Raw genomic sequence first — 20,465 nt, forward strand, 5'->3', positions numbered from 1 at the left:
GTCTGCCCTTCCCCCACCATCTGTTGCGTCCAACTATCCAAAACGAAGCTGCAATGGCGCATGTCCCTGCGCCTCTCGTGTTGACAAAACTATGACCCACTTCTACCATGGTTGGAGGCCCGGAGCAACTCAAACACCGTCTCTCAACCTGACCATATTCTCCCCAGGCCTGACTGACGGAACTATCCATTATAGAAAAATATGTCCTCTTACACCGCCACTTATCCCGTCCTCTTCAACTACCTTCTGAATTCTGCAAGTCCAAACCTTCGTCGGGGCTGAGTTATGACTTTCTCTGCTCCTTCTTCAAAACATAATTGCCAAGTGTCATATCCGAGACTCGAGCTGGACCAAGAGTTCAACGCCATCGCCATGACCTCTTTCCCCAATGCATAACATGTCGTATACGTTACTTCTCTACGCTTTCGTCTCACGCATTCCTCGCCTTTGCTTTACTACCCAAAGATGGTTTACCATGGCTCCATGTCCGAGCAAGTCCGTGTCCAACTCTTGAAATCCCTCGAAAATCCACACGCCACCATGCCGTTACTTCTTTGCTCCTGCAAGAAAACTGCATGGATCCTAAAAAGGCGTTCAAGCGCCAGTAAGTGCCTATATTAGCAAAGTGTGAGATTTGAAAAGGTGGAACAATATGGAAATGAAGAGAGTTGGTTGTGTGTGACTTCAACATCCACGCGGTGACGCTTTCCCCTCCGGGTACAGTCACAAATCTGTCCCCCCCCCATCTCAGTCGAAGAATTGTATAACCCCCCACCGTCCATTATCTTCCATCCTCAATCATCTGCTCCACATTCAGTTACGAAAAAGATCAGAAAGAGCTCACATACCGACTGATGTCTCTACCCTATTCGCTTCCCTCAAAAGCACCACAACACTGAGTTAATCGAGATGTTGCAACACTCGGAAATAGATCACTATTGCGAATATATGTGGGGCTCTGGCCGAAATCTGAAACCAGGAAAGAAGGCACAAGTGTCCGGAGGAAGAAGATAGCAACAAGATATATATCTGTGTGAGACGAGACCGCTTCATTCAGACCTTGTACAGCGATTCATAGATGTGAGCACGATACGAAGCTCTCAAGCACAACATTGTAAAGCCACAACGAAATGGTCATCGCCCGAGGTCTCTATGCCGAGCCCGTGCATTACATCATGATGCTTCCTGCACCACTAGTACCACACCCTCTGAACCAATCGCTGTATTCTGCAATGCCAAAGCCTCGCTACCACACACGCATGTCTTGCTCTGCCCCTCCCCGGATTCTTATCTTCTTCCCCTCAACCATCTCCCACACTTTGCGATCAACGGTTGAAAACCCAAAGCGCACATGTCTTTGCCCGTTCGCCTCCTTAAGATTACGTGCGCGACCTTATATGGCCAGAATCCTGGACAGCTTTGCAAAACTGCGGTTGTACTTGAGCGTGGCTCTTCTTTTTGCGACCATACAAGCAATATATTACTTGGAGCGATGGCAAAAGAGGAATCAACCTGGGCTATGTGTCGGTTTGAGCCGATTAGGAAAACTGAAAAGGTTCGCGTTTCATGAATGTGAGGACGTTCAGAATGTTTCGGAGATCACGCTGATGGACTCGAAACAAATTGCCCTCATCGTATATCTCTTTGCTTGAGGTTCTGCCACTGCCCTCAGGACTCATCTCGGATTTGGTTCGCTCCATAACGCCATTTGCTTGTGAGCATGCAATACTTTCACCCATAATTTTCACCACTCCCAGCATACTCGCTTATCCCTGCCCCAAGAACTCCCCTGAGCGTATTCTCGACATCCCTCTCATCAAACTGCCCCTCCGCATGCTCCGTCCCGCTTCCCTGTGGCCTACCCTGCGGTTGCTGCGGATGCGTCTTCTGTCCTCCACCACCATTCTGCTGCGGCAGAATATACGGCCTATGCTGTTTCTGCCCATGCTCCGTATACTGATTCGGATGTGGCAGTTTCTGCGTCCAATCGGACGGCGCTGGAAGCGGTCCAACTCCGACCGATAGTTGACCCGGTCTACCAGTCGCAGCAGCAACAGCGCTGTTGATATTCGCCATATTTTGGCTCAAACCAGCAGCTTTCTCGCGATCGCGCTTCTTCTGTTGCACCAACGCCCCCTTGACGCCACGGAGGTACTTTACCGCGAGCTCGACGAGTTCTTTCTTCTCGGGCGAGTTTTTGAGCGCTTGCAGCATCTCTCTAACCTGCGTCTCGCTCTTAATATGTGGACATGTGCGGCCGTGACCGTAGTGCGCGAGGCCACACAATCCGCAGTGTTCGACGCCCGCAGCCTTCAACTCGCAAGCCCCACTGGGGTGGGACTTGTGGCATGCAGGGCAGATGCGGTTCGTGTGCGATAAGTTCATCGGTTCGACGGGGGAGCGGATGGGTATGTTGGCACGGACGAAGGGTTTGACTGAGGGTGTTGCTGTTAGTTTTGGCGATGCTGGTGGTGAGAGCAAGGAGATGACTGTTGGCTCTTTGCCGTCTTTCTGAGAAGTTGTCTTCTTGATGACTGTGGCTGTTGGTTTTGGTGATGGAATTGAACCCTTACCACTGCTCTTCTTCGGCGGTTTGATGGGACTGCGTTCTACAGGTGCAGAAGCGGTAGGCTGATGAGGAAGACGAAGCTGATCAGGAAGACGAAGCTGATCAGGAAGACGAAGCTGATCAGGAAGACGAAGCTGATCAGGAAGACGAAGCTGATCAGGAAAACGAAGCTGATCAGGAAGACGAAGCTGATCAGGAAGACGAAGCTGATCAGGAAGACGAAGCTGATCAGGAAGGCGAAGCTGATCTTCGCCTCTTGTTCGGGCTGACGACTGCTGAGCGAGACCGCTGACATGACGCTGTTGAGTGGAGGCTGCGAGCTCTTGCTGCACATCACCTTCTGATGGTTCGGGCTCAACCTCGGTGTCTTCATCGGAGTCGACCTGAAAGTCAGTATCGCTTTCGGTGTCAGATCGCTTCTTCTTCTTCTTTTTCTTGTCGATCTTGACGGGTGACGGAGGTGCGGCCTCTTCATCGCTGTCGACTGCAGCAGCTTGCGCCTTTTCTTGTTCGGTCATGTAGCCGACGTTCTGTGACGCGTCAGTATGAGCATTTTTGGCCTTGGGCAGGACACTTACGACTCGAGCGCGCTTGCCTCTGCCCAGGGCATGCGCTCGCACGAGTGCTTCAGCGGCAGCCTGTGCTTGTCGCTCCTTCAGAATCTTGTCCCACACACCTGGGTCAGGAGCTATCTCCTCCTCAACGATGTCGAGGTTGTCTTGCAGCGAACCTGTGTCATTGGCCCATACACGTGCGAAACTGAACTGCGACTCTGCTGAGTCGTCTCCAGCAGCTGCCCGAGTGTTCTCGATCTGGCTGCGGTCGAGCAGCTTCTCAATCGACGCGTCATCGTAACGGATGTCGTGGTCTGCGGTGTCGTCTTTGAACAGCTCAGCAGCACCATACTTGAGGATAGACTCCACATCGTGCTCTTCGTCCTCGTCAGCGTCCAACTGCTCGACGACAACGTGGTCAAGCGCCATCTTCTTGCGGCCCATCTGCACAATCTTCTCCTCAACAGAGGCTCGAGTCACGAGCTGGAAGCAGAGGACCTTGTTCTTCTGACCGATACGATGAGCTCGCGCAATGGCTTGCAGGTCCTGATGCGGATTGAAGTCAGGATCCAGGATGATGACTGTGTCAGCCGTTGCAAGGTTGATACCGACACCACCTGCGCGGGTTGACAGCAGGAAGGCGAACAAGGGCGAGTCCGGAGCATTGAACTGATCAATACGCTTCTGCTTCTCGAGTGAGCCCATTGTGCCGTCGAGACGCTGATATGCCATCTGCATGCCGTCCAAAAAGTCCTCGATGATGCTGAGCATATCGAGGAACTGACTGAAGATTAACACTCGGTGACCGCGCTCTTTTAGCTTCGGCAGCAAAATTTCAAGCAAGCTGAGCTTGGCAGACGCTTCGACAAGGTTACGATGAGATACGGCGGCGACGTCGGTGCGCTCCTCGATCTCGCGGCTGTAGACGAAGGGATGACACAGGCACTTGCGCAGCTGCATCAAGATGTTGCTCAGACTGGCGCGCTCCTGCTGCTTGAGACCCTTGTCCGAGGTGAACAGGGCCTTTAGCAGTTCGGGACTCTTGGACAAGATCGATTTGTATACTTGCTTCTGCAAGTGGCTCATGGAGATGGGCAGAATGATTTGACTGAGGGGCGGAAGGAAGGTCAGGACTTGAGCCTTTGTACGGCGGAGGATGAATGGTCGAATCATGTCATGAAGCTCTTTGATGTTTTCAGACGTCATCTCGGCGTACTTCTCCTCGAGCTCTGCAGCGTTAATAGTCTCGTCCAGGAACTGCAGCAGGTTGAAGAGCTCTCTAGCGTTGTTCTGCAGAGGGGTACCAGTCATTAGCAGCCTGAACGGTGCCTTGACGCCTGAGAGGGCGGTGTACAGCTGACTCTTGTCATTCTTGAGGCGCTGACCTTCGTCGGTGATCAGACCGGCCCAGTTGACGCCTCGCAAGAATCGTCGACAGCTGTCATCGGAAGCAGCTTCATAGGAAGTCACCACAACGTGGCATCTCAGATCTTTGGTGCCTTCGGGATACATCTCGTACTTGTACGCCATCTCACGAGCTTGTGAAGATCCGAAGTACGCCACCACACGCAACGACGGAGCCCACTGCTTGATCTCACGTCGCCAATTGGCGCATGTTGAGTTGGGCACCACAATCAGGAAGGGGAAGCAGTTGTGTTCCTGAACGAGTGTCGCCATGAAGCCAATGACCTGAATGGTCTTGCCAAGACCCATCTCGTCGGCGAGGATACCATTCTTCTGGTTGTACCATTGGTAGTATAACCAATTCAGACCCTTCATCTGATACTTCATCAATTCACCGCCGACAAGGTTCTCCGGCTGAGCTTGCCTCTCCAGCTTGGCGAATGGAGTGTTGCGGGCTTTTTCCAGGCGAGCTTTGAGTGGGCCTTGCTTTGGAACCTTGACATAACGGCCAGCGACCCAGTCATTATACGCAGTCACAAAGTCGAGCCATCTGTCACCATCTTCCGATGTCGGCACCTTGTCCCACACTGCGTCTTCGTAGCCGAGACCCTTGTACTTGATGAGTGCCTTGTCGACTTCTTTGATACGCGCTTTATCGATCTCCTCGGAGCGGATCTCGACATAGCTGGTGAACTTGATATCAAGGACGATATCAATGCGGAGGTACTCCTCGGGGATGGCGTCCTCGGTCCGCATCTTTGGCCCATCCTCCTTCTTGAAGAAGGCCCTTCGCATGGCAGACGCACTGACGCCCCATGTCCAAGCACCAGAAAACCATGCTGCGTGGAAGTACGACTGCTTCTCCCACTTGATGAGATATTGCTTGTCGTCTTCATTTACGAGCTCACAAGGCGTACCAGGCTGGTAGGTTTCCACATCGGACGGACGCCAGGCGACAAGACCCCCGATTTTCCTATCATCGGTGTCGTCGCATTCTTTGCACATCCACTTGTTCGAGTACTCGCGGAAGCGCTCGTCAGCCATTTCCTCGTCATAGCGGTTGACGTCCATGGCGTACTGCGACAAGGGTGGTAAATGGTGGTAGTGCCATGCTCGCGAGCACTTGGTGCAGCGGAAGAGCACGTTGTGTGGGTTGTTGATAAGTTTGGAAGGTACGTCAGTGATTGGATCGTCGCCGCCATTCTCTTCTCGCTCCTTCATCTCTTGCTGAGTAGTCTTGCGATGCCTGAAAGGTCTGCAGGAATCGCCGTTCTTGCCACAGTCCTGACATCTGGCCAAATTGGGCGCAAAGCGGTCCCTCTTCCGGTAGACGTTGACACATCGCTTGCACTGCAGGACGAACCGCTCATCGCCGACTTTAGTGACGAGATGCTCACGAGTGCTTCGAGTGCCCAAGCAGTTTTTGTGATATGCGAGTGAACATCCTTGGCAGTAGATGAGGGGAGCGACGTTCGGCCCATCATAGCACACTTCGCAGCCTTCAACGTGACGGGAGCGGAACAAGTCGCTTCGAGGTAATGTCTCGAAGACCTCCCGGACTGCCTTGGCCTGCGGCACGGAGGTCCTTGCTGTAGAGTCTGAGCGATAGATGTCGTTCTCGCCCGCCTCCTCCATGTTGTTCGTGGCGCGTGTAGATCGCTCGGACTGACGAGCACCGATGCGCTGGGCCTTCTCAGGCCTGAATGCACGGAGACCTTGCCTCTTGCGTTTGTGGCCAGGTAGGATATCTGAACGAATGATGTTGTCCGAGTTGCTGGTGTCTTTCTCGTCATCCTCGCTCTCTTCATCATCGGTGGCTTGAACAGGTACCGGCTGTCTGGTAGAACGACGCGTAGGTTCCAACGCCCTCGTCTTCCTCCCTCTGCGCTTCCTGCCCGTATCCTCGCTGTCTTCGTCACTGCTTGTGAGCTCGTTGGGGTCGCTGAGGCGTGACCGACTCCTTGATTCGCGCCCACTGTTCCTCGCGCCCCTGGCCAGCTCGCTCACCCGCCCATTGCGGAGCCTTCGGCTGGGTGCGAGCTCGTCTTCGTCGATGTCGTCTTCCTCCGAGGAAGAGATACCAATCGTGGTGATATCCACGAAATCGTCGTTGTTCGCGCTTGAGGTCTTGCCGCGGAGCCTCATGTCGTCAGAGCTAGGAGAAGATGCATCGTCGTATTGCTGGTGGTTGTTGAGTGCTGCTGGGCCACCTGGAAGCTCGAGAAGTTCTTCAAAGTTGATCTATGGCGCAATGAGAAACGTTCAACGGGAGGGTCGTGGCTGAGAGTTGGAGGGTTGGAGCTTGGCGGGTATGGTGTAGACGACCCCAAAGCCGCGGACAGAGTGTTCGCTCCTTTACCTCCTCGCGGAAAGCTCACTCACCACTTCCCTCAATCACCGGGTTGCAGCCATCTCACTTACCTCTCTAGTCCCACCTCCCACAAGCTTGACCTCATACGCGATGTCACCCCGCGTCGAACACTCGCGCACGATACTTTCCACCTCATCTTGTGGCTCGTAGTAGATGTATTCGCTCTTGTTCCGTACAGGCTTTGGTCGAATCTGGAGTAGTCTCCTAGCCTTTGGCAGCGGTTTGGCATTGATAACATCTTCGCCGAAACTGGAGTCGGACAGGAAGCTCTCCACAGCGATCGAGGCGCGTTTTCTGGGCGGCGAGCGTCGTGCAGGCGACCTTTGTGGCGTTGAGCGGCGCGAGACGGGGGTGGCACTTGTAGACGTGCGGCTGTTCGCGCCGGATCTCGTCGTGCCTGCTTTTCGAAAAGCTGCCATGAGCTGGGTAGTATCGTCGTCTGGGCCCATTTTGGCGACTCGGAAACGGGATGCGACGCGTGCTCGAGGATATGTCCGGGTATCGCAAGCTTATGAACTGAGGGGTGGTTTGCAACTGCCAAAGAAGGTAAAAATGTATGGTCCTGTGTTTTACATAGCCGAGATAACGTTGCATTAAGTCGCGTTGCGAGTCCGGCCGACTTGGAAGAGGGCAATGACGCAACGGTCGCGTGTGTGAAGTTGACTTGATCGTCGTCGGATGTTGGTTGCGGCGGTACACGTTGACGCGTGATGGCGCGAATGCAACCAGTACGGCGGGCCATTCATCACCAAAAGTTGGCGAAACTTCAGACGAATGTGAATGCAAGTCCCTGTCGCAAACCAGGGCAAATACTGCCCAAACCCCTGCTGTCTCCAAAAAATTTCCTCAATGCCGTACCCTTTTATGCTGAGTAGTGCGCTGCTACGAACCCAACGAACTGCCCTCCCCCGCACATTCTGCCGCTACAAGTCCATCACCGCGGCCATCGAGAAGGGCAGAGGCAGTGGCCCAGACCGCTTCTCAGGACCACGGTCGAGCAGTCGCACGCGCGTAAGCTTTCACGATGAGCACGTGACGTCTTCGCGCGGGGAGCGGGCAGAAGGAGGCAGGTCACGCCCGTCACGCAGCAAGTCTTCGATAGGAGCACGGCGCAGAAGATGGGAGGATGAAGGTGTTGCGCCTAGACGGAAAGAGCTGCGGAAAAGCGGTGGAAGGTCGGATGAATCTGCTGTTGATGGTCGCATGAGGGGGCAGGATAGCGAGAGGCCTTGGTATGAGCGGTCACCTGGCACAGACAGGCCTAGACGGTTTGAGGACAGACAAGAGCGACCAGGAGGCCGGGATACAGGGAGCGAGCGAAGAGAAGCGCCTCGACGCGGCCGTGAAGACTTCGAGAAAGGCGACAGACCGCAACGCAGGACAGAAAGGACACTCGACCGCAGTGACCGATCGGACGACCGCCGGCCCACAAGAGGCTTCGACCGTGACGACCGACGCTCCCCCCGCAACGACCGCGACTCCAGAACGTCACAGTCAGACCGCGCAGAACGGCCCGACCGTTTCTCCCGCGACTCCGCGCGGGAAAATCGCTCCTCGATCCCCTCACGTGCCTCCCCCCGCGAGCGCGCCCCCGACTCCCTCCCCTACACCACCGCCGCCAGCGAATTCATCTACGGCTACGCCTCCGTGCTCGCCGCCATCCGCGCCAACCGCCGGCAATTCTACAAACTCTACGTCAACAGCCGGGGCCTGAACCGGGACATCCTCCTCGCGCGCGCCAAAGCCTCGAATCTGCGCCAGATAACACGCGAAGTAGGGGACCAATATGACCGCGCTTTCGACAAAGCATCCTCCGGCCGCCCACACAACGGCTTCGTCCTCGAAGCCTCGCCGCTGCCTGTCCCACCCATCGCCGAACTGAAAGAGTGCTCGCGGGAAGAGGGCAAGTTCGACGTCGTACTCGGCCATCAGACCAAAGAAGAAGTCGCCGTAAATGGCTCCCGCACCTCCTACGCCTACAAATCCTCGTCGTGGCGCTACCCACTGATCCTCTACCTCGACGGCGTACTAGACGAAGGAAATCTCGGCGCCATCGCACGGAGCGCCTACTTTCTCGGCGTTGAGGCTATTGTTACACCGACGAGACAGAGTGCACCGTGGAGCCATATCGCGGTCAAAGCGAGTGCCGGGGCCGCGGAGGCGATTCCTATTTTCAAGGTTGCGGAGCCGAGTGAGTTTTTGGGCAAGGCGAGCAGGAATGGGTGGCGATGCTATGCAGCCGATGCGATACCGACAGCGAAGGGCGCGGAGAAGGGCGCGGAGAAGGGCGCGGAGAAGGACGCAGAAGCTGGGAACACGTCTGACATCGTCTACACTCTGGCAAGGTCTTCAAAACGGTTGACGGAGCACAGTCCGGTTGCGGAGCATCCTACGATATTGATGATGGGCGCTGAAGGCACAGGGCTCAAGTCCAGCTTGCTCAACATTGCGCATTACAAGGTCGGCATCAAGCACGGACGGGAGGTTGACGAAGTTGGCGTGGACAGTCTTAACGTGAGTGTGGCGGCGAGCTTGCTGTGTCACGACATGTTGAAGCGCAACAAGGTTGTTGAGCGGGACCCTGAGAATGTTGTCTTTTAGATGGCCAGCGAAGATGTTGTATGATAGAGTGTTCAACTTGCGAGCCCTCAGCCCGGGCAAGCATTGAGCGGACGAGAACCCATCAAGCGCAATCCAGTGAGTATATAACCCCACTCGAGCCCCCAGCTCTTCTCTTCCTCTTTCCCTTGCTCGTCTTTTTGTTTGAATTAAAGCAGACTTTGCCGGTTGTGCAACGGTGTAGGTACCACTTCTCCCTTCTACTTCCACTCACGTCTTCACAAAATTGTCCATCCATATTCTGAAAACTTGAGCTGCTTTCCGTTAAACAAAAACCGAGGGTGAAGGTGACGATGTCTTGTTGTGGCGCCAAAAGCTGCACCCAGCAAGAGATTTGTTCGAGCTGCGGCTTCCGACAAAGAAAATACAGAGGGAGTTCGTGTCCACGTTGCAAAAACTATTCCTCCATGACTTGTGAAAGTATCTATAAGAGAGTCGTCCGCTCTGCTGCTTCTCGTCAAGAATCTATCCAATCACTTCCGAGATCATCATGCAGGCCGCTCATGTGCCGGCCTTCAGGGCTCTTTTAATAAATGGAAACGGGTTAATATTGGTCGAGACTGTCTGATTTGACCTGTGTAGCCAAAGATGGAGACTGAAAAGTGTATATAGACTCTTCATCTATGCGTTTTGCAATCCACCACGGCGCCGTTCCTATCTTTTGAACATTCACATGTGCCTGCTTTGCTGAAGACAAATACCCTTCACCATCTTCACGTGCGGGGATCCCTGCTGTCATGGCAGCTTGTGTACATAGCAGCATCCAACGTTACTGGCACTGAACGAGCTTTATGGGCCATTGCAAACGGGCAGCAAAAATGTATGGGGTTGTTTTGTGAGGCTGCAGTTGTGGAGATTGAGTTTGTTCCTAACACCGTATCGATTGACCGAACATGACGTCAATTGCCTAATTTTGTAAGCTCCCCAACCTTTGGAAGTGACCGTCCAGAACAATACAGACAACGCAAACAGTAGCAAACAGTCTTCCCATCGTGAAGTGCTCGGTCCGCTTTGTCCCGAACCGTTTGGTGCCTGGTGTACGCACCATTCGTGGGCGTGAGATTATCCGCACATTATCCCCGCAACTATACGCAATGCGGTTGGTAGTTCACTCCACATGGGGAACAATGTCCCCATACCCCAGATATCCAGGTGGGTCGGTGAAGAGGTGAGCGAGATCATCACAAAGATCGGATTCGTATATAATCTTGGCATGCAGGCGGCTCAACTGCTTATTGCCTGTTAAGCTTCGCCCCCGGACAACCGTCTCAAGATGCGCTTCGACATCCTGTTGCTCCTTCTCACCTCGTTGAAACTTGTCTCCGCGCGACTCACCGCCAACGAGACCTCGGCGTACCTGCAACTCGAAAATGACAGGTTTTTCGTCTCAGTGAACAAGACAACCGGTGGTATCGACACCCTAGTCCTCGATGGACAAGACTTGCTTGGCTCTGCAGCCTACATTCCATATTCGCCTGGAGGCTCTTCGGGTAATGGGAGGTATGGTGTGGGCCCATATCTTGACTGCTACTGTATCCCAGCCACCGGCCCATCAAGCACTGGATCGGGCTCATACACACCTGGTTCGATCGATCCCACGTACCAACTCTTCCGGGGTGTCGATACTCATAATGTCTCCTATGGTGGTGTTTTGATGAGTGAAGTGTATCCACCTACCGGCCAGGTTCTGCAACAATACTGGTTTCTCCGTGACGGGGAGACTGGCTTGCATACATTCAGTCGCATCGCATATCACAATTCTACCACGCCCTTCCTGCGCAACTTGCAGGAATTTAGAACACTCTTCCGGCCCAGCACAGAGCTCTGGACCGATCTCATCACTAACGAAGATCTTGCCTCGCCTATGCCGATCCCCAACCCTGCCACTGGCAACCTAACGAACGCGACTACCGTTCAGGATGCGACTTGGTACATCGGCAATCGTACAGATGATCCGTATGTGGATGCATTCGCGGATTACTTCACCAAATACACATTCGCTGCAGAGTGGCGCGACCTGACCGCTCATGGCCTGTTTGCAGACGGCTCGCAAAGCAAAGACAACTCCACTTTCGGCGCCTGGCTAGTGATGAACACCAAAGACACGTACTATGGCGGGCCTACTCACTCAGACCTGGTGGTGGACGGCATCATCTATAATTACATGGTCTCGAATCATCACGGTGCGGGCACGCCCAACATAACCGACGGCTTCGATCGAACGTTCGGACCCCAGTACTACCACTTCAACAAGGGGCCCGCTGGTAGTTCGTGGAAAACGCTATATGATGAAGCCGTCCAGTATGCATCTTCGTCTTGGAACGCCGACTTCTACGACACCATCGCAGAACATATTCCAAACTACGTGCCTACGTCGCAGCGAGGAGCGTGGAAGGCCAAGGTCCAGCTGCCCGAAGGCGCGAAGAATGCAATTGCAGTGCTCTCCCAGAACGGTGTAGATTATCAGGACAACGTGATCGACCCGTTGACTTACCAATACTGGGCTGACATCGACAGCAACGGCACAGTAGAAATCGATCGCGTGGCAGTGGGCACGTACCGGGTGACAGTGTACGCTGACGGCATTTTCGGCGACTTCATAGAGGATGATATAGTCATCAAAGCCGGACAGACGACAAACTACGGCACACTGTCATGGGAGGCGGAGTCCGCAGGAACCGAGCTCTGGCGCATCGGTGCCCCAGACAAGTCAGGTGGAGAGTGGCGCCACGGAGGAGTACCTTCCAACACTTCGCTTCATCCTCCGGAATACCGCATTTACTGGGGCGCATACGACTACCTTTCCGACTTCCCGGATGGCGTGAGTTTTCAAGTCGGCAAAAGTGATACATACAAGGACTTCAACTACGTGCATTGGTCCGTGTTTGGTGGATATGCAAACTCAAGGAGGCCACAACAGGTCGCAGGGCATGGCGAGATCAACAACTGGACCATTACGTTCGATGTCAATCAGCATGATTTGGCACACAAGAAGGATGCAACATTCACGATTCAGTTGGCGGGGGCTAAGACGGCCGCTGGCAATACCGACACGTTCAATGTTACACAACCTTGGAACAACGTACCGTATGTCGTTGTGGTAAATGGGCACGAATTGGAGCCATGGATTATCCCGTGAGTTGATATCATGCTTCAGACTGAGAGGCACGATGCTAATGTCTTTGAAGCTACAACCAGTCTTCTTCGTGCGCTACCCGAAGCGCCGTCACTTGTTACACATTGAGGCACAAGTTCCTGTTCCCAACAAGCTATCTAAGCAGCAACATCACTAACCAGTTCGTGTTGAGCCTTCCGTATAACGCTACGGACTACGAGAGTGCGCTGTTGCCGAGGAGTATCTATGTACAGTATGACGCCCTGAGGTTGGAAGTCAAGTAAAGTATAGCTGCATGTATTCAATAATATACTGCGATCACTTCAAGGGCCGTCACTTCTGGGAGGGCTAGTATTCTGATGTCGTGACCAGGTCGTTCCCAGGCTGAAACTGCTGTCGAGAAGTTCTCCTCTGTTGAGCCCCATGCTCCACCTGCGTACGGAAATGACACGGTCACCGCGGCACTGACCTTCAAGCGCGTGAGGAGAGGAAGTAAAGTCATAGATTCTTCTAGCCCCATCTGTATTTGCTCAACAAGTCTCTTCTGCTCTAATCACCACGTAATTCCAAAGCAAATCCGTCACGGCTGGTGGCGGGTTGATTGAAATGCGCCTGCTTGTTCGATCCTGCTTGTGATCTTTGAGCCCCAGACTTCTGGAGGGCGTATTCTGCACGACCACCAATGTCTAAGGCCTGTTCCAGATTGTCAATGCATCAAACGTAAATACAGGTTGACGATTTCGCCGCCAGTGCAGCATTTTCCTTATTCAAATGAAGTCAACTTCGTTCCGTGATCAGGAGCTCCGCTTTGACTTTTCCTGACTTCACTTTATGTTGGGAGAATACCAGCATGGTGCTGATGAAGCAAAAATGGCTTACATTGCTCGCGTGCCCTCAGACACGACTCTGTCGCGACTAAGATGAAGGAATCGTGTACTGAAGAAATCAATTCATCTGACTATGCTCGCTTACATGGTATATTAAACCGATTGGAGCGTTCGATATTTCTTCCGCAATGTCCTCTCTATCATTTCCAAACTGGCGTAGTGCGTGGCAATGTTTGCCGGCAAAGGACTCTAAACTTTAATACCTCTTTACCCATGCGTGGCGGAAGCCGAAAACTAAACTCTTCTGGTAAATGTCTGGGCTCGATTATATTCAAGGTAATACAAAAAACAGAACGCTTGCTGGTACGTAGCTTGTAGCAAGTGATGGCCCAGAGCGACGCACAAAAACGGTGACTCGTTGACGCATGTCTTCTCATTCGCAACTATTACAGACTTACTCGAAACAAAGAACGCTTGATCAAATGTCGACTGGCATGCCGAGAGCACGTATTTAGCCATCTCTTCAGGCTTGTCTTTCTTGGTCTCTTGAAATGCTCTGCTGAGCGCTCGACAGGAAGTACCGCAAACACATGTACTTGGCCTGCAATCAAGCGAGAATAAAGCTGTGCATGATATCCAAAAGACTGGTAGAAGACCATGGTGTTTGAATTTGCCTGAAGTGAAAGACTCAATAAAATCTGCACTCAGGCGTTGCCATGGGAGTTTATTTGGCCAAGGAAACAAAAGGCCAGAAATGGAAGTCGCCGAGCTACATACCTTTGAGTACTGTGTGACGGTTGAGCATGTCAAAAAGATCAGAGATGCTTGCCATGTTCTTTGGCAATTTTGTGCCCTCAAAATTCGGAAAACCAGAAAGCATGGTGTTTCGAGGCGTTTCAACGCTGTCGAAACTATGCGAATACCTACTTGCTTTGCTCTCTTCTTGTCTTACTCCACTCTTCTACGTCTTGAAAAGTTGGTGGGAGTAGTGCATGCGATAGGGCTTTCAGCTCTGTGACCATGTGACTGTGTCCAACGAGTCTATGAACGAATCACAGTCTCAGCTTTTCGCTTCTTCACTGTCGTTTATCTAACTTTGAATCCGAAATGGCCCAATTAGCTTTCGATGTCTCGTCTCCGCCAACATGCCAGATCTCAGGTCAGATCTCTGGATGTTCAAATTTATCCTGCCAACTCAGTGAACAAGAGTCGCGTCAAGACACTATCATGTGCACTACCATTGCCTGCGCTCTGGGACAATGAAAGGAACGCCAGGGCTTACGATATTTTCCAAGCCTTGCGCGTACTTCAAGAGCTCAAAATGCTGAAGCACCGTTGATATTTACAGGCTGGGATTTGAGGTCTTCCAACTTCGAAGACACTATTTCCAGTCAGCAGGCTCGTTGTGCGCTATCCAAACTTATTCCCAAGGCCTTTATTGGGTTCTCTGCACAAATACACAGTATAGAAGCTTCCCAAACCTGCTATTTCTTCCTCATCATCACAGCCTCTCGACATCATCAAAATGGACAACAACAAGATTCAATGTGCCTGTCGGTCAATTATTATGTTGTTGGTTTCGAGCGCCAGACCAATGGCAGCCACTTCCAGTGTGAGCAGCAAGGGGCTAGCACCTACATGCCGCGCCTTGACATCCAAAGTTTCTCCCGATAACCTTGACTCTCTTTCTTTTTACCGAAACAGGCGATGTGGTATTTGATGTGCCTTTTCGTGAAAGTCCGCAACAAATGGCATGTCTTCTTATGTCCTGGGGGGATAGAAATGCCACAGCCAGGAACACTGTGAGCACCATGGTATGTTCGGTGTGAGAACAGGCCCTGAACTCTTTGAATTGAGCTTTCGATCCCAAAAAGCTTGAAGCAAGGATGGCCTTTGGCCTTCCCCGGTTCGTCTATGGCTCTTAAAGCCTTGTGCTCGATATGAAACGTAGGTAGATTCACACTCGTCATGCAGTCGACGAACCTGTTGTTTCTTTGGATGCCCTAGTGCTTGTAGAGGTGTAGTCCATCATCAAGCGGATGCAGGGTGCGTGCGGGAGGGAGGGGGAGCCAATGCACACCCATGTACCCCGGACTTCAACAACCGCGCTGCCCTGCTGTACGGTGCGCGCCGCTGTGGTTGTTGTGTCGTGTGCTGGCTTGATACATGCAACTCTGTGGTCTTGGTTGATTGCTAATGATGGAAGGCCGACAATACTGCTCAAATGGACTCTGGATTGCGAAAGATGGGTCTTTCGCGATGGTGGAATATGTCCTTCAAGAGGTAGCTTGTATACGGTCTCGAAAGTAAGGTCCTCCAAACCATGAAATCGATACGAGTCTGCAGCCACAGTCTCAGACACAAGCGCAGCGTATGGGTGTCGCACCTCACGCACCCCGCCTCAACACATGCACTCCATAAGCTGTGTAGTCTTCTCACCCAATCATCTTGCGCAGCTTATCAGTGTGCTCAAACACGAGCCAATCAGCAAAATGACGCCTTTGAGAGAGGCTGCTGCGACGCAAGCGTTCCCCGCATCCTGCGTACATCCTACTCGGCTGTATCGCTGCCGTTTAGTGGCGGTGAACGTGCTCTTATCTTGTTGTCTGAATGGGATTTGTTGGTGGATGGCACCTACCAAGGTAGGCAGCTGTCAATACTGCGAACAATAAACGCGCTGTAAGCACGTCGACACCGTCAGCGAAACACCCAAGACAGCAGTCGTGCAATATAGCGTGGTAATGAGAGTGTGAAATCGATGTCCGCGAACGACATTCGTGGTGTTTTGGAGGTGATCCACACTACGATCCGCTGGCGTGATGCAAGGAAAACCATCGTTCCAGCATGGCATTTGCGACCCCACGTGTTCGCGCGAAGACGTGCCCACTTCGCGCATCTCACAGCTGGTGGTGTGCTTATGGCTGGGAGGTCTGGTGACCGCTCAAAAGATATCTTTCGAGGCGTGATCGCTCAAAGAGGACTGTCGCAACCCCCAACAGCGTCGCGGTACTTCCCATTTCGTACCTTGATCACAAAATGGGGCTGGCATGTTACGCAGAACACAGTGTGACAGTCTGAGTTGTTCATGTGGATTTGTGGGGTTGCAGGATTCTCTGCGACTCACGAGACTCGAGAAAAAGAAAGTGAGGTTTTGTAGGACCTTGAAATGAGTGGGTGAGTTGGCGGCAAGGCTGGGATGTTGCCTGGTTGTAATTTCGAGGCCATGGTGAGATCGGAGATGTGCGCGATGTGCGCACGGTTGGTGCGCGCCACAAAGTTTGGCAACGGCGTCAACAAAACCACAACAACGGCAGGAGCAACTGGCAGGCGCAACCACGAAGCACCAAACAATTGACCAAACCCGGTGTTCACGAGCACGCAGAGCGCGATTTATGTAGTCTACAACATTGCGTTACGCGCTATCAACGGCACGCGAAAAAAACGTCCAAGCGGTGAGGCCGCGGGATGTTATTCCCTAGCGGCAACTGGCGCCTCGACCCCCATGCCGTCATGATTCTCTTGTCTCCATGGGACCATGACATGGGTAGCGCAAAACCCAGCTTGCCGTACCAATACTCAAGCTTTTCCACGCTCCATCCCCCGAGCCGCCTACATATTGCTCCCAGCATGCATCTGCGCGCCTCCGCTCTGTAACCTGCTCCTCTCCGGCAGGTTCTCACGGATCCCAGAGGATTTACAGACCGCCTCGGCATCCCGAAGCGTCGCGCCCCGCCTCGTTGCCTTGCTGCTTGCGTGACTTCTGCACAAGCGATCATCGCCAAACCGAAAGCAAGCAGCGTGTTTGGCCCAGCCAGAGATAGCTATCACGCACACCTTTTCTACCACCAACCGCGCCCCTCGAAAGCTTCCCATCGCCCTGAGCAAGGAGATATACACCTCGAGGCATCATGACGCGCAGGAGTGTCTACGCTGTGGGCCTTGTGTTCACGCTGGTCTGTACTGCGATGACAGTCGCCAGTATCGCCATGCCGAGATGGGTGTCTTACCGCCCTGTAAGCTGCCTCTTTTCCACCGCCATGATTACCCACTAACAGTGCATTGTAGAACGGCGAAAGAGAATACTCGTACGGCCTCCACTCGCGCTGCTCCGCCAAAACAGGCCACTGTGTCCCCTTCCCTCGCACCTCCGACTGTGGCAAAGATGCCTCCTTCTGCAACATGTGGCGCACCGTTGGCTTCTTGATGAGCTTTGGCGTAGTCGTTGAGCTGTGCACGCTGGTCAGCTTCGTGGTCATCGTGTCTGGCGGCGTGCAGAGGAGGGTGCAGGGCTGGGGCGTCGTAGTGGGTGTGTTGATATTCAGCGCCATCATTCAAGGCGCTGGTATGGCTATTGTGGTACGCTCTTCTCCATTTCTCTGGATTTGAGGTGATTGGGTGCTAACGTGGCGCAGTCATACGTCTTCGATCACGATGCACGATTCTTCTCCGGATTCCACCTCGATTCCTCCTGGTCTATGTGCACCGCATCCTGGACACTCCTCGTCGCCACAGCGCTGGGCATCACAGCATCAGCATACTACCTGCCAGCAGAGGGCGACTACGAGCTCATCCCAGAAATGGACATTGAGCCAGACGACCAGTGAGTGCACCATCGCCACAGATTAGAGCTCTCTAACGACAAGCAGGCTACTCTCGCGTGTTGCAGCCTGGGATAACGGCTACAAACACATCGGTTTCCAATACCAAAACGAACCCCCGGAACGAGATCCAGATATGATGAGCATTGCTTCCTTCCAGAGCAGACAGAGCATATCGAATTCTGTACGGTCGCCTTCGATGTCGCGTCCAACCCGGTAGTCGATCTACCCTCCTCACGACCACACCCTTCACGGTCGATGAGCGATGATATCCTTTGCATGAGAGTGTAATGGCGGTGTTTTGGCATAGCGGCGAAATGACTGCGTTTTGAGCGTTGTTTGGCGCTGGTGCGTTTCGTTTGAGTGAATGATGCGGCATATCTTTTATTGTTATGTGTAGCTTTCGCGCTCTTGCTTCCTAATGATACCCCTCTGCTACTCATTCTGGTGGTTTTGGGCGAGTGACTTCTGGTTGGTACGTACTATGAGCGTGGAATTTGCAATCGACAACTGTCTCGACACACAACCACCTGTCATTTCAAAGCGCTCGAAGTTTTATTACATTAACAACAAGATGCAGTTTTCACGTGCTGTAGGGAGCCTTTCTCCATCATAAGTTTGACTGACAGGAAGTACACTGCATACCAGGAATATGATCCCATCCTCTCGACTTTTTGGATCATGACAGATCATACACCACATCTGACAAGGAAAACATGATACTGATGTCCGACACAAGACGAGCACCTCGGCATTCCTTACTCAGCCATGACATTTCGATATAGATCAACAAAGCAGTCGCGGCCCTAACATTTGCGCGTCCGAAGTCGCCTTTAAGCACTTTCACAATCAGCACATACGAGTTTTATGAGATGATTTCAGGAGCCGGAAATTCCAAAAATGGAGTGTAAAGGAAGAGATGGCCATACACGGTAACCTATGCCTCAGACTCTTGCCCGACGACCATAGAAATACGTGAATATAATCTCGAGCAATGCACAGCAAGGAGCGACACGGGATCTGGCTTCTTGACTCTCGCTTTTCTGATAGAGTCTGTCTAGCTTCAGGGACAGACATCGAGCTTCCCCTCGGGCCATTGACTGAGTAGTAACTCGCCATCAGTGTTCAGACATTGGGCACCAGATGTGACAATATGGTCAACTGCTGAAGCGGCGCAGATGAATTTTTTGGTTTCTTTCTTTTAGGGTTTAAAAAAGAGGGCCTTAGAGATGGAAAAATCAGCATCCAGTGCCCAAAAGCACACAACGAACTCCCAGACATATAAATGCCCGACCTACTTTTGTACCGAGCGAAATGGAAGACAGTGCACCCACGTGAAACCGGGCAGGTCCTCTTTTTCGGTACCTTTTCGAGAACGGGACATGAGGAGATACGCTACGGGTTTTCGGATCAGAAATACGGAAATGGAGGGCGTTAGGAGAGGGTTTGAACAAGACGAAGGGTCGAATATCTACTCCGTTCCAGAAGATCGCGACCTTGAGCGGAGTTGAGGTCTGTTTTGGACTAATAGCAGCGAGGAGCCACGCAGGACATGCCGTGCAGATAAATGCGTGTTTCAGCTGTTCAACCGGACCAGGTTTGTGAAAGGTCGTTTGGCTTCGTCCAAGGTGCTTTGGCATTTTCGAAACCTGTCCGGGCACCAACATCGCAGTACGGCACTGAACTATGATTTTCCAGAGCTGGCGGATGAACAATTCGATAAGCACTTTTGGGTCTTTGAACAGACAGTGCGATGGAGAGGTGCATGTCCCAGGGTGCTGAGAAGGGTTATATTCCGTCAGCCTTACGCAGCCTAGACAGCGTGCTCTAATCATCACTGACGAGTCCTCACAGAGACTCTTGCACACCGAATACCACAGCAATGGACAAATCTGTGGTGCACGCCATGCAATCATTAGATGAATTGCTGAGTCTCCCGCTCATGACGTTGCGCTGGAACGTGGACAAGGGCTCAACACATAGCACAATCACATACGAGTCTTCGAACATTCACGCGCAGCAATTGACGTTAGACATACGCTCGAGCCTGGCCAATTTTGAGGCTTCAGAGAGGGAAAGATAGCTCCAGCATGAAAGCAGTTCGACGACGTTTTGTCGAATGTCTCCTGGACTGGCACACGAAGTTCTCGACGTCTTGTAAGAGAAAAAAAAATTGGAGGGTAGGTATGAATGCAAAGGCGCCCCTGCTCAACAAATACGATGTTCAGAGGTTGTAGTTTCTGATGATGCACAGCAATAAGCCACACAGAGCATTGCTTATCCGACATAGTGTTCTAAAAACAATCTGATACCGCACCCAGAGTGGTCATTGTCTGTTTTGGAAAAACTTTGTCCTTGATATTGCGCAGACATCAACGATTGGTGGTGGCGTTTTGATTAATCTTCGG

The 20,465-nt window shown here is 52.5% G+C and overlaps 5 protein-coding genes across 5 annotated transcripts; 3 read left to right on the forward strand and 2 right to left on the reverse strand.

Annotated features, from left to right (window-relative positions):
• Nucleotides 1-1,691: 1,691 nt before the first annotated feature.
• BU25DRAFT_32914 (uncharacterized protein) lies at nucleotides 1,692-7,512 on the reverse strand. The gene is made up of 3 exons (XM_033702306.1): nucleotides 6,949-7,512; nucleotides 3,148-6,768; nucleotides 1,692-3,099 (listed from the first exon to the last, which is right to left on the reverse strand). Exons 1-3 carry the CDS (start codon nucleotides 7,345-7,347, stop codon nucleotides 1,732-1,734), a joined length of 5,388 nt encoding a protein of 1,795 aa, XP_033563013.1. The 5' UTR covers nucleotides 7,348-7,512; the 3' UTR covers nucleotides 1,692-1,731.
• A 208-nt stretch (nucleotides 7,513-7,720) lies between these two features.
• BU25DRAFT_409851 (uncharacterized protein) lies at nucleotides 7,721-8,378 on the reverse strand. Its single transcript, XM_033706149.1, has one exon. The coding sequence runs from the start codon at nucleotides 8,101-8,103 to the stop codon at nucleotides 7,918-7,920; it is 186 nt and encodes a 61-aa protein (XP_033563014.1). The 5' UTR covers nucleotides 8,104-8,378; the 3' UTR covers nucleotides 7,721-7,917.
• Nucleotides 8,379-8,488: 110 nt separating this feature from the next.
• On the forward strand, nucleotides 8,489-9,457 carry BU25DRAFT_323534 (uncharacterized protein; the record flags this gene model as incomplete). Its single annotated transcript, XM_033702261.1, has 1 exon — nucleotides 8,489-9,457. A coding segment is annotated over one exon (969 nt), but the record flags the coding sequence as incomplete, so codon positions are not given.
• Nucleotides 9,458-10,790: 1,333 nt separating this feature from the next.
• BU25DRAFT_447794 (polysaccharide lyase family 4 protein) lies at nucleotides 10,791-12,916 on the forward strand (the record flags this gene model as incomplete). The annotated part of the gene is made up of 2 exons (XM_033709558.1): nucleotides 10,791-12,652; nucleotides 12,706-12,916. 2 exons carry the CDS (start codon nucleotides 10,791-10,793, stop codon nucleotides 12,914-12,916), a joined length of 2,073 nt encoding a protein of 690 aa, XP_033563016.1.
• A 4,211-nt stretch (nucleotides 12,917-17,127) lies between these two features.
• BU25DRAFT_409852 (uncharacterized protein) lies at nucleotides 17,128-18,719 on the forward strand. The gene is made up of 4 exons (XM_033706150.1): nucleotides 17,128-17,472; nucleotides 17,525-17,815; nucleotides 17,872-18,059; nucleotides 18,106-18,719. Exons 1-4 carry the CDS (start codon nucleotides 17,368-17,370, stop codon nucleotides 18,275-18,277), a joined length of 756 nt encoding a protein of 251 aa, XP_033563017.1. The 5' UTR covers nucleotides 17,128-17,367; the 3' UTR covers nucleotides 18,278-18,719.
• Nucleotides 18,720-20,465: the final 1,746 nt, after the last annotated feature.

Source organism: Macroventuria anomochaeta, assembly GCF_010093625.1.
Source record: "Macroventuria anomochaeta strain CBS 525.71 unplaced genomic scaffold BU25scaffold_12, whole genome shotgun sequence".
Classification (NCBI taxonomy): Eukaryota; Fungi; Ascomycota; class Dothideomycetes; order Pleosporales; family Didymellaceae; genus Macroventuria; species Macroventuria anomochaeta.